This window comes from Lagenorhynchus albirostris, chromosome 11 (assembly GCF_949774975.1).
Source record: "Lagenorhynchus albirostris chromosome 11, mLagAlb1.1, whole genome shotgun sequence".
Taxonomy (NCBI): domain Eukaryota; kingdom Metazoa; phylum Chordata; class Mammalia; order Artiodactyla; family Delphinidae; genus Lagenorhynchus; species Lagenorhynchus albirostris.
This window is the reverse complement of record NC_083105.1, coordinates 95,511,519-95,524,579: the sequence shown is the minus strand read 5'-3', so window position 1 is coordinate 95,524,579 and position 13,061 is coordinate 95,511,519. Positions and strand designations below refer to the sequence as shown.

The 13,061-nt window shown below is 48.1% G+C and overlaps 1 protein-coding gene across 6 annotated transcripts in view; it reads left to right on the top strand.

Moving 5' to 3' along the window:
* Nucleotides 1-13,061, top strand: part of ETV6 (ETS variant transcription factor 6) — a 241,102-nt gene that overhangs the window by 97,933 nt on the left and 130,108 nt on the right. For 5 of the 6 annotated variants that reach the window (XR_009543592.1, XM_060166889.1, XM_060166891.1 and 2 more), the window contains exon 2: nucleotides 1,522-1,651. Coding sequence is in view for 5 of the 6 variants with exons in the window: in XM_060166889.1 (XP_060022872.1) it covers nucleotides 1,522-1,651 (130 nt within the window). In the remaining variant the exon portion in view is untranslated. The remainder of the gene's footprint in view (nucleotides 1-1,521; nucleotides 1,652-13,061) is intronic. The other variant, XM_060166887.1, reaches the window with a different exon arrangement.

The window sequence follows — 13,061 nt, the reverse complement described above, 5'->3', positions numbered from 1 at the left end:
CATTTAAAATCGAAACTTCCGCCACAGCTGCCAAACTTTCCAGGTTATGAGCAGAAGAGAAGCTTCAGTTTGGTTACAGGGCTGGGGGACTCCCCTGCTTCCCTTTGCATATTTGATGGAATATAAAATGTTAGAGAACTCTTTCCAATACGTAAACACCCCTTTCGTTTTATTTAAATCTGTGATTTTTTTTTTGCTCCATTTTTGTTTTCACAACGGCATCTTACCGATCTCCTCCCGCCCCATCTTATTTTTGGATCGTGTGTGTCCCAATTTACTTTGCCCTGTTAAACACAACTTCTTTTAGTTTCTGTGGTTTATGTATGGACTGCAAGTCAAACTAGTTGGTATTTGTCGATCTCAGATGCAAGTTGCACTGCTCTCCCCGGTGTACACCATAGTTGGTTTCTTGCCATTAGTTGGCACGTTTTTAACTTAAAACTAATCCTTCCCATCCCATCCAGTTGTTTTAATTGATCTAACAAATGCCGCCTGTTGAATTTAAACAGTGGGTGTGCTGGGTCTCCCCTCCCCCTTTCCTTGTCAGTTGAGTAAGAACCTTCGATTAAACCGCACTTCCTTAAATGCAGGTTATTCTTTGCATGAGCCTTGAGATGCTTCCGAAGGAAAGAAATTATTGGTTCTAAGATGGAGCGTAAGGGGACAAGGAGATAACTGTTGGTGGCAGAGCATTCCCTGCGATGAAGGGAAAAATGAAACACTGGAGGTTTTGGTGGTGGTAGCTGTGGCATGAGATATGTAGGTGAGAGACAAATCTTGCTTGCAGGTTTATTAACTAAAATCTCGCACTTATAAGCCATCATTTTGGGCTCACCTCTCATTGGATCTGAGTGTGGAATCCTACTTTGATTAGAAGATGGGGATATTGCCAGAGAAGAGGGAATGTATTGGTGACATTAATTATGGGACCAGAAGAGTAATTTTTGAGATAGGAGTCTTTTTTTTTTTTTTCTTGCGGTACGCGGGCCTCTCACCGCTGTGGCCTCTCCCGTGGCGGAGCACAGGCTCCGGACGCGCAGGCTCAGCGGCCACGCCTCACGGGCCCAGCCGCTCCGCGGCATGTGGGATCTTCCCAGACCGGGGCCCGAACCCACGTCCCCTGCATCGGCAGGCGGACTCTCAACCACTGCGCCACCAGGGAAGCCCGGTGAGATAGGAGTCTTTAACGCCATCCTCTTAGACATATTGGTTCATTCCCTTGGTCTTGCCTCCCCTCTTTTTACTGGAACAAACAACTAGTACAGAGAGGGGAAAAAAAAGAAAAAAAAAAAAGGACACCTATTTAGCCGAGGGCAAAGGAAAAGCCCGATTTTAAACCTTTCCCGCGTTTTGTTACAAATCCCTGATGCTGGCGATCTGAAAGACAGCTGCACAGAGTGTCTAGAGAGGGGACCAGCACCCAGACGCCCCGAACCCGCCCCCTCGCGGTGTCAGCCCTCAGTTCCAGGCTTTCATTGTCTTTTTCCCCCCCTCCCCTCTTGCTGCCCTTCTTTTTAACAGCAGGAACGGATTTCATATACACCCCCCGAGAGCCCGGTGCCCAGTTACACTTCCTCGACGCCGCTTCATGTGCCAGTGCCCCGAGCGCTCAGGATGGAGGAAGACTCGATCCGCCTGCCCGCGCACCTGCGTGAGTGTTCGCGCGCCCCGGGATGGACGGGGGGGGGTTTGGACGGGACGGACGGACCGACAGCTGGACAGAAGGATCGACCGCTGTGGGGGGGCGGGTGGTGGTGGCAGGGAGGCGGGGCTGCAAGCCGGGCAGGGGCGCGCCCTGAGATGGTTTTCCCACGACCTCCCGAAGCTGCTTTGGCATCGTTCGCCCCCTCCCACCTGCAAATGGCTTTGAAAAGCTTGAGCTTCCTGGCTGTCGTTTCTCTGCGTGTTCATTTCGTCTCTTGACTATGACATACTACCCGCTGCAGCTCAGCAGAGCGTCGGGGCCTCCCCACTTGTGCTGCTGGGGCCAGGCTTCAAAGCACCCAGCACCTGTCCTTTCCTTTTTGTCTTTCTTTCTTGAGCTGCCACCCAGCCCCGATGATCCGGCATGCCGAGCGCAGCCGGGGAGAATGCATCACCTGATTGCCACCCTGGTCGCGGTGTCCAAGAAAATGCCAGGTTCTCTGGCTTGACTGTTAGCCTCAGGGCACGAGTCCAGGTTATGGAGGACGTGACACGGCGGGAGGTGTTGGGGGGGGGGGTCACCTTGGCCCTTCCCTAGTTGATTCCTCATGACTTGAATGGTGGCCCAGTTGTACTTGCCGTCTTTTTCGGGCGTGCTTGTGCTTCCCAGATTATTCTGCTCCGCCTGGCCCATCCCTCCTCAGAAAGCAGAAGGTTGCCTGCTGAGAGTGGGGAACAGCAAGAGAGGATGCAGGCTCCTCTTTCCTCTCTCTGTGCTCATTCAGCAGATCACATGACTGTGATGCTGGGAGGTACTCGGCGTGCATTGCTGGCGTACCCCTTCTCCTCGACAGTGAGGATGGTGGCTGGGATCCTTGAAAGGGAGTTGGGGGCCATGAGAACCCTTCCCCTCCTCCAGCTTGCTGCATCCATCAGTGTTTACAAAGTTGGTATATACTAGGGTCAGCACACTCCAGCTTCTGTCTACCCTCTTCTCCACACTGAACTTTTAAAGAAGAGATTGGGACTGTGAAGATGCCATGGTCACGATCGAGGGCACGGCTGTACTCAGCAGAATGGAGTTTTGTGGCACCAGGGAGCGTTGTGAGCAGACAGCCTGGGAAAGAGACCACTAACAGCCTTTTTTCCCTCCCCAAGCTGTTCTGTGACCAAGCTATTCACTTCAGGACCGTTCACTTTGGGGTGGAACATACTCAGGCCATGCAGAGAAAGCACTCCTGCTACCTAATCTCCTTCATTTATTCGTTCGACAAATAGTTACTGATTAACTGGTATTGGTAACAAATAGTTACCTGCACTGTGCCAGGCACTCTTCTGGTTGCCAGGATACAGAAATGAACCAAGCAGACCCAACTCCTTGCCCTTATGGAGCCTGAAGTCTCCATAAAGAGAGAAAAAGAAATAATAAACCCCTGTCCCCAGCAGGCTGAGGTTTCATGGCTTTTTCTTCCTGTACTTTGACACAGCCCATCCCCCGGCTTCCGGAAAGACCCTAACTCCTGGTCTGTCTCTGAACTTCACATATGTAAGCTCTTTGGCCACAGAACTGCCTCTGCATAAAATGTTACCACGGTAAAACGCACTAACAAACACAACGAACTGACCGTCAGCAGGTTGTAATTCTTAACTAGTTCTGCTGTTAGACTAACTGTTCGACTGTGAGTCAGCCCTCCTAACACTCAGTTTTCCTACCATACAAAATTGTGATTGGACAGGAGAATGTTCAACAGCCCTCTTAACTTGAAAAGGTTATGATCTCACCTAAGACATCCTTTTCCCTACTTGGAACTGTTTCTTCCATACCAACACTTTACTTTTTTTCTTGGGTTGACAGTTTCCTCATGGAGTCACAGCGGTGCCGCTCACCACTGTCTTGTCGGGCCCTGCCATGTGCCTAGCACACAGTCAGAGTAGCTAATAGCTATTGTGGGATGCCTCTGTACCAGACACTATGTGAAGTCCTTTATGGAAATTATTTAATTCTCACAGCGATCCTTGTAGGTATTTTTGTTATATCCATGTCACACATAAGGAATTTAGGGCTTAGAGAATTTAGGTAACCTGCCAAGGTCACACAGTCAGTAGGAGATAGAGTCAGGGTTCAAACTCAGTTCCGTCTGACTCCAGAGCCTGGGCTTTTATCTGTTAGGCCGTGATGTAAGTGTGTTTAATAGGTACTTCTTGGATGGATGGATGAATTCAGGGTTGACGGTTAGCCACTATTCACTAATGTGGCCAGAGGGCTGGTTTCTGGCTGGACTCTGTTCTAACTGGTGGATCAGTTGTTGAATAGTTCGCATATCTCCCTTGGATGGATGGATGGGTGGGTAGATGGATGCCCCCATAGAGAATTATCAGATACAGAACTATAGCACATTACTGCTGGCCTTAGAACATAGTCAGTTGTTAGGTTAGGGATTCAGGTCATGGTGATGGTTTGGTCTGAATGAATGCTCCTGTCTGGCAGCCTGACTTTAGAGCCCTCCTTGCAATCTGCATCAGCCCCATGGTAACACCATTTGTTCCCACATCTGGAATGAATCCTCTGAAAGTGGAGGTTCCCAGGCTCTTGCTGTCTGTCTTCAGCTGGGACTTTCCACAGGAGACTGAGCTGCCCGCCTCCCTGTCCTGTTCCAGCACTCGGCTGCCCATTGTGCTGTTTGAGAAACATCTCCTGGAGTGCCTAGGATGGTTGAGGCCGTGTCGTATACTTGAGGATGCATCCCAGCTGGGTTTCCAAACCGAAAAGAAAATAAATATTCTAACGAGGGAATTGGGTTACTGCTGTTTGAATCTGGGATTCCAGACAATTCCCAGCGGAATGCTCGTGGAAAGTACGGGGAAGAATCCGAAAGCCAAGACAGCGGCAGGACATTTATGGTATTGCTGGGTTGAAAGCATTTTTAGCCGCTTGTTTTAAAGAGATACTCACCAGACTGGTATGCCTCCAAGTGGCTTCTTTTCGCCCTCTGTCCTCATTGATCTCCAGATAAACCCTTTCTCTCTTAACCCTTTCTTTTTCTCCTTTCCTTCTTCTTAACTCAATAGATAGCCTTTCCTGGTTAGGGCGGAAGGCAGGAATCATAATATTTAAGGTTCTCGTGCTGCAGGTTTCTCACCATTTTGTTCTGCAAACACAGGGCAAGCTGAAGACACAGTGTGACAACTTAGGAAGCTGTTGAGATGTAGAAAGTAATGGCTTTTCCTCTTCCTGGCCTCTGATAAAAAAACAAACAAACAAACAAAAAACACCAAAGTGATAACTGGGGCAAGCCCGAAGTGGTGATTCTGGAGGACTTGAAAGGGACAGGCAGGGGCAGTCTGGGCCAAGGGGAGGAGGGCCAGCCTCGTACCATCCTGGCCAGGCCTCCTCCCTGCCCTCCCACCCACCGGAGTCCTGCGGCAGCTTCCTGGAACTTCCTTGTTGCACCAGGAGAGCAGACACAAGTTTGTTTATTGAGAAGATAGAAAGGTTTTTTTCCCCCTTCCTTCCATGTAGGGTACTAAATTTCTTTTTAGAGCTTGAGGCTAGAAGAGCTGAAGTGTGACAATTACAGCAGGTAGGTGAAAATGAAAATTTCCATTCTTTGAATTTATTAATTAATTTATTTTTTGGCTGCGTGCGGCATGTGGGATCTTATTTCCCCCACCAGTGATCGAACCCGCGCTGCCTGCTTTGGAAGCATGGAGTCCTAGCTACTGGACCGCCAGGGAAGTCCAGAAAAGTTCCATTCTTTAAAGGGAAAGTAAACCTTTCATGGTACCTTGAGAACATTTACAGGACCGTGGAGCCCCGAGAGTGCCTGGAGGAGATCACTCTTGATCCTCTGAGTGGTGAACGGCCTCCTAGTGTGAAGGAGAGACTCCCTCTAGTTTGTCTGCCCAGGGACGACTTTTTCTAAATAATGGCCGGTGGGTGCCAAGGGGGCAGCAAAATGTGCCTTATGAGCTGATGCCAGCCCTGTGAAATACTCAGCCTCAAGTCGTGATGCCCCGGGCCGCCCACGTGACCACAGTGCGTGTATTTCAGATGCATGGGGCAGACTTTAAATCGCTGAACGCCTTTTCCTTATTAAATTCCTTTTAACAGAATCGTCTCGCATTTAGTCGAAAGAATTGCTTCTAGTCACAGGCTGATGGGATGCCGCCTGTCTAAAGCCTTTGCCGTTTGCAGTGCCAGTTTGCTCTTCTAAAATTCCTGGGAATTGATATTTAAAAATCGGAACCCAGGACTCATTCATCACATTTAATAGGGTTACGGTTTATGACGTTGCGGGTTCTTAAATAGCCGTAATAGCTGCGCAGACTTGTCTGGAGTCGGAACTCCAGAAATAGCCCCCTGGCTCTCCTTCCTTTCCTTGTGAATCTTGCAGAATTCTTACATTACTGCTCCTGCTTGTGTGTTTAATAATTTAATTTAATGCCTTCCTTTGGAAACGTCACCTCGTGGCTCACCCCCTTGGGCGATTTTGCAGTCTCAGCAGAGTGACCGAGTGTAAGACAGTCGCTCGGTTAGAGCCAGGAGATTGAAAAGAGATGCAGCGCTTCTCTTTGCTATTGAGTGGAGCAGCCAACAATTTTATACACGTTCAAGTTCTTTCCGTGCCCCAAGAAGAGGCAAAAAATGGGAATTAAGGATAATCTTAGTTAGTATTCTATATTATTGTAAGTAACAAAATGTGTTCATATATGTGGTTTCATTTAATCATGCGGCAGTCCTAGGTGTTACTAATCCTATTTTATTGATGAGATGACCATGGCTCAGATAGTTACACTGAATTGTTCACATTCACATGGCACATGAAGAATCTAACATGATTTCTATTTCAGAAGTCACCATTTCCCCTTCCTAGGAGAAAACATAATGGCAGAGTCTCTCGGACTTGAAAGCAGAGGCAGTGCTGACTGTTGGCGTCTGGGTAGCCGTGGCTGCGGGGACTGGGAATAGCTAGGGCTCCAGTCATGCGCTTGGCCATTCATTTGTGCTGAGCCTCCCAGCGGGCTGGCCTGTCTCAATGGATAATTATTTCAGTTTTGCTCACCCATTCCTCCTGCTTCTCCCTCTTGAGTGGGCTGACATTGAAATCCAGTATCTCTCTGCCACCAGCAGGACAGCGCTGGCCACGAAGGGCCCACCCAAGTCCCCACATTCCCTGGCATTTCATCAGGAATGACCTCTTGGGAACAGGGCCCACTGCTGTTTCGGAGTTTCTGGTTGAAAAAGCACAGCAATATGAAGGACTTGAGTTCCAACAGACCTGAAAGGGCTGGCATCCCAGGGCTGCCTCTCTCTATTAGAGAGATGAGTTCACCTCTCCAAGGCTCTAATTTCATAAAACACCTACTGATGATGGTTTCTTTTCTTTTCTTTTTTTTTACCTTTACCCGTAAATATTTCTGTGTATTTTTTCTAAGAACAAGGACATTCTCTTACGTAATCACAATGATTATCAAAATGCGGAAAAATTTTTTGAAATATAACACATTAATTTCAGATGTACAACATAACGATTCAATATATGTATGTATTGTGAAATGACCATTGTCCCTACCTGGTGCTGAGGGATATTTACATGAGCCTGGAGATCATCCCAGTTAAGATCTATCATCACACATAGTTACAGTTCTTGCTCTTGTGATAAGAACTTTTAAGATCTACTCTCTTAGCAACTTTGTATTGGTCTGTTTTGTTTTTTCTGTGGGTTTTTAAAAATAATTTTATTGAAATATAGTTGATGAGGGTTTCTTATAAGTATCAGAGCTAATTTGCATGTGGCATCTTGCACAGGGCCTGGCGAACAGTGGCCAGGAACTCACGAGGGCTCTATTTCAGTTTCCACAACTGGTAACTCGTGTGTTGAGGAGGTGTGTCTTCCCTTTCAAGGGCCGAGAGAAGCGTGCATGTGCTTGCTTGTTTCATTAAAGAAAGGGCCTGGAGTTCTGTCTGCACATATCGAGACTGATTTCCCTAGGTCGCGATGGAAGTAAGCTTTATTTTCTGACTCTGTGATTTCTCTGAGCTTGGTTCTGCTCTGGGGCACTCCATCCCAGGGCCTTTTCCTCCCTCACTGTACCTGTCTGTACCTCTGTCTGGAGCGACTTTCTTCCCCGGCCTTGCCTGAATCTGCCATCTCCTTCTTCAACCCTCCCTGCCCACCTCCTCAGACCTGACAGATGCTCCCCCATCCTCAGCCATTATCAGGGCTCCCCAAACGGCCCCTCCTCACACAGCTGCCTGTGACATACGGTGACATCACCAGCAGAGTTGAGGCAGGGACATGGGGAAGGAGACTTCCTTCTCAGTCTCTTGACAAAGCAGCCGTGACTTCTAACAACGATGGCCAGCCACCAGCATTTTCTCTCTTGTGCCCCTCAAGCCTTCCTTAGGGGTCCTTCACTTTTTACTTTCAAGGCTTTCTGCTTTTCCAGCCGCACAGGGCCCTGGGTAGCGGCTTCAAAGAGCTCGAAGAGAAAAAACAGGCCACAACAGAACAGCCAGGATGCTTTGGAAGGGAAATTTCCTTTTTGGGTTTGCTGTCTGCAAGAATTTCCGATGCAGGCAGACGTTAATTCCTAGCTGCATGCTTCCTGATAAGGAAGCAGCTTCAATAAATGCAGCTATTTATAGATGTCTTTTTTTTTTTTTAAGAAAAAAAATATATAACCAGAGGTCAATCGACCTTTTCTTTCACTTCACGTTCCGTGCCGTGCACTCCGTGTACATTTAAGGCAGTTCCTCTGACAAATGCTCTGACAAAGTGGTTGCGGTCCTGCAGGGAGTTGGGGGGAAGGCGCTCGCTTTCCTTGGAATTCCGAAGTAGACATTTGGAAGTCACTGGCTGTGGGATATTTACATGAGCCTGGAGGTACCCGGCTCCATTCTACACCCAGTGTTGAAGTTTTATGACAGATGCAGCGGAAGATCCATTTAAGAAGAAAAGTCGATGGGAACCAGCTCATTCTAGGAATAGACTTGAACAACAGGAAATAAGAAATGATATTTCCATTTCTTCCTTGTCCTCTCTCCTGTCTCCCCTTGGATTTTCCCCACCATCAGTACCGCTGTGGTCTTTCTCTTGGCATATTAGGGTTCTGCAGACTGGGGACTCCCCGTCCATCAGTTAAGCAGCCAGGCTCACACGTATCTCTGTAACACTCGCTGGCTGGTGTGATAAAGACTCAACACGATGTTGACTCGAGCTGTGCTTCCCTGGGTTCCTCCCCACGACCTCCCCATCGTCACAAAGCATATTGACTGGGCTGAGTCTCTACAAATGGGAGCAAGTTTCCCTCTTCAAATAACAGATAGTTTCTCCCGTTTTGCTTCATGCCTGAGTTCAAAGTAGCTCAGACTCTTGGAGTTTCTGACAGGCATGACTTTGCCCGTTTCATCTTTATGCATTTCCAGAGGTCAGTGTTACCAAGGACCTTCGGGCGTCGCCGATTTCACTGTTGCCATCAGAAGATTCTGATTCAGTCGCCTGAACCATCTATGTGTGTTTGGGGGTAGGGTGGCTGTTTTTTCTGGTTTCTTCAGAAGCGAGGTGGGCAGGATTTGAGAGACTTAAAGGGTCCCTGCCTCTGACCACATGCTGACTGTAAATTCCTAAGAATAATTAGTCACCTCCACCCTGATATTTACTGCCTCCATCTTTGGTAGGTGGACCAAACCCCATTCTTCTGAAATTATTCTCTATTTCTGTTTCCTCTAGATCTTGGTTAGAAATAGCCTCAAATGGGGTGCTAAGATTTCAGTAATAGAAATGCAGACTGCAGATGCAGACCCTAGATAAAGAGCTCTGTGTGTGTGGGGTGGGTGTAGATAGGATGCCTGGAGGAAAATTCTCATCCGTGCAGGACTGTGCAGGGAACATGTTGTTTCACCAGTTCGGCTAGGGCTGGATTCTCTGTTCTGGGCTGGGGGCTTTCACTAAAGTGGTCCGCTTCAAAGAGGCGGGGGGAAGGTTTGCAAGGAGAGAGGTAACAATCACTTTTTTTAAAAAAGGTACCTAGGTGAGTGTTGAGAGGTCTGTCTTAAGAAATATTTCAGGGCTATTGGACATTTATGTAGCTCCACTTTAGAAGTAACGGTGAGTGTTAGGGTTTAATTATCCATTTGTTTTCCAAGAGTGGCTTACCTTTGCAAATCAGTTTCCTTTTTGGTCATTATACCCCACCTTCCAGTTTACAGAAGCTTTGCTTCTCCTAAGCACCATCCTGAGGTCCATTGTGTATTAGGTACCACTCTAGAGAATCTCTGTTGCAGTAGGGTATGGGATAAGAAATCATTGTCATCGCTGATTATTGAGCACTTTCTTGATGCCATAAATGTATATGTATGTATTATGCTGAACGATCACTAACGCTACATGGTAGATATTCTATCTTGTTTATATCTGAGGCTCCGAGTGGTAAATCACATGCCAGAGGTCATACAGAGAGCAAGTGGGGGGGGCACAATTTGAATCCAGATCTAATTCCAAAACCCAGACTTGTATGCACTTCACCACGTTGCTTCTTAAAAGTATTAGGAGCTGTTGAAAGTCATTCCCCTCTAGCTGTTGGTTAGAAGGAGACAATCCAAGCTAACGTACACTAAATTATCTTTTGAACTTAGAGGAAGGTAAATTTTCAAATTCAATCCTTTTTGGAGACTGATGTCTGCAACTTATTTTCAGGTATCTGTAAATGCTGGTGTATTAGAGACAAAATCAAATGAAGTGAAAAGAGGTGCCTGTTGTCCACGATTTTCCGTCTTTTTAAAGAGATAATCTACCTCCCAGATTATTACTAAACGGTAGGAAAGGTGATGTGTTCGAATGATGGTTGTATTATTGGGTTCACAAATTAAACCATTTCACTGCCTAATGCTTTTTGTTAATCTGACACGCGTCTTCGGAAAAATCGTCGGATGTGTTGCTGCCTTGGTTTACCCACCTGACCTGTGTTCTGGGAAACTCTACTGCAGGGTCATAGAGCAGGGGACGCTCTTGTCTGCGGTCATTCCTCGGAGAGTTGGCCCGGCGTGGTCCGTGGTGGGTGGGGCAGTCTCAGACACCTCGTTCTTCCTCCCAGGGTTGTGGTTTCCTCGCCTGTGAAGCGAAGGGGCCTGCGTGTGTCAAATCACTGGCTCTTCCCCGCGCAGACATTTTCTTGTTCTCTGATTCCAGTAGAGAAATACAAGGCATAGCAGCCGTAGAGCATTATCTGTAAATGCTAAGGATGGCGATCATTCACTTGATTTCGAGCACTCAGCGGCACATTTTAGTGCAGATCGTGGTCTTTTAATGACGCAGGCAATCGTCCCCGACTTTAGCTGTGATTGTTTTGTGAGGATATGCCCTCCTGCAAGGAAATACGGCAGTTCAGCGCCCCAACGCCGCCGTTGGGTGCTTCCCTACGCTGCCCGTGATTGAGATTGGTTAATGCTCTTGTGGGCTGGGAACCCGAGCCAGCTGCTCCGCCTGGCAGGTCTCCTGAAGGCTGCCTCAGCCGCTCGCATCTTCCCCTGGGTCCCAGGACCTCACAGCAGAACCGCAGGCCCGCTCCCCCGTTCTCCAAGCCCCCCTTCTGGCCTGAGGATCGTCTGTGAGTTTGGCTGTTTGCCTAGTGTATTATGCACAGGTGTGTCTTCTGGTAACTCCCTCCTTGACCCCAACTGCATGATTTGTGGGAATCCCCTCGGCAGCCGGGGGCTCGTCTGCCTTTCCTGTAACCTGTAAAAAATGACAGTCTGCGTTTTGCTCCGTCTGTAGGTGGTGTCCACTGGGTTTTCGGGCTTTACAGAGCCAGCTGATCTGCACGGATGGGCCACACTCCCCTCATTCCGCCGGCCCCATCGCACATGCACAGTTAAGACTGCATTAATGCACGATGGGGGGAAAAAAGCCCAGTGGGCGAGGGAACGAAGGCTTTCAGCTCCTAAAGTGAAAGCTTTGATGCTGCGCTTTTAAGTACATTTCCATCCGCGCGGCCAGCAGAGAGAATCCGTGACACTTATACCGTCCCCTGGGCATGAAAGCTCGCACCCAAGGAACGATTTCTAAATAGAGGCCCTGAGCTAGTTACTCGAATCATCCACTTATTGCCAAAAGCTGCGAAAAGCGGGTGTAGGATTAGGGAGAAAAGAATCGCCCAGAGCAGCGGTGATTTGGGAACAAAGCTGAGGAGGGGGTTTATTTTACCTCCTTAAGTAGCTCTTGGGTCGCCAATGGCAGGAACTCTTTGTAGGGAAACAAATATAAGCCAGTGATTTGGTGCCAACCCTCTTGGGGAAATGAAATGATTCTTTCTCCTCCGGAGCCTGCATTCAGGAAGCAGCCCTACGGCCAGGCAGGTTCACAAACCTGTTATTCTGATGTGTTGGAGGGTTTCTCCGTCTCGGGCATATTTTCCTATTAGATGTCCACAGAGCGGGGGAGAAACTTCTTCCCTTTCTTTTTCACTCTGATTCCTTCCGCACCGCCGTTCTCACAGCACTGTACCCTCGCTCTTACCCTTTTCGCTTCTCCTGCGATGTGGCAGTGAAGCCGCTTCACGAAATCCCCACCCTGGACAGACGGTTCGCGTTCCCCTCTTTCGCGTTCCGTCAGGCGTGGTGTGGGCTTCTTGCTGGGCTCACAGTCTGGCCGTGATTCAACTCTTCATCCAGATATTTGGGGTTTTACTTAGCGGCCTTTTAGGAACACAAAAGTAGAAATTCCCTGCGAGAGACAGTCCCCACTTGAGAGTCATGGGTTACAAACGCCCTTTTAAACTCTCCTGTAGTTCTCTGATCATGCTGAGAGGTACTTCAGAGACCCACAGAAATCTATAGACAGAGGTAAAATGTGTTTGGGCCTTATGAAAGAAGAAGTTTTATCTTTTGATTCCTGGGCAAAGAAAAAATTCTACTTCAGATAAATCCAAATGAGTGTGCATGTATGTTTGGGTGTGTGTAGGGTGGGGAATTTGGTTGGGACTGTCTCAGAGCCATTAATTACTCCAGACATCTGCTTCATGGAGCTTCTGTGATGACTCCTGCCACCCAAAGTGATCCAGGGGACGAAGCTGAAGAAGTACAACTGGGTATCGTAGGGTTGGCATCGTATATGCAGCTCTGTAGCCATCTCTCATCTGGTGCTCCTTTGTTTGCCGAAGGAGTATTGAGATTCAGAAAGCGGCTAGCTTCTACGCTTGTATCATCCAGACAGTGCTACTCTGGGTCCAGGACAGAGCGCTTATCGTTGTCTGTGAACAGGGCCCATGTTATGCTTCAGCAGAGTGTGTGGTCACTCAGCTGCAGTGATACAAGAGTGCCCCGCACTTGAAGATTTCCCACGGTGAACTACCACGGTACCTGAAATTCTCCTCAGATACATCCCATCTGGATCAGGCATTGTTTCCACCTAGTTCCA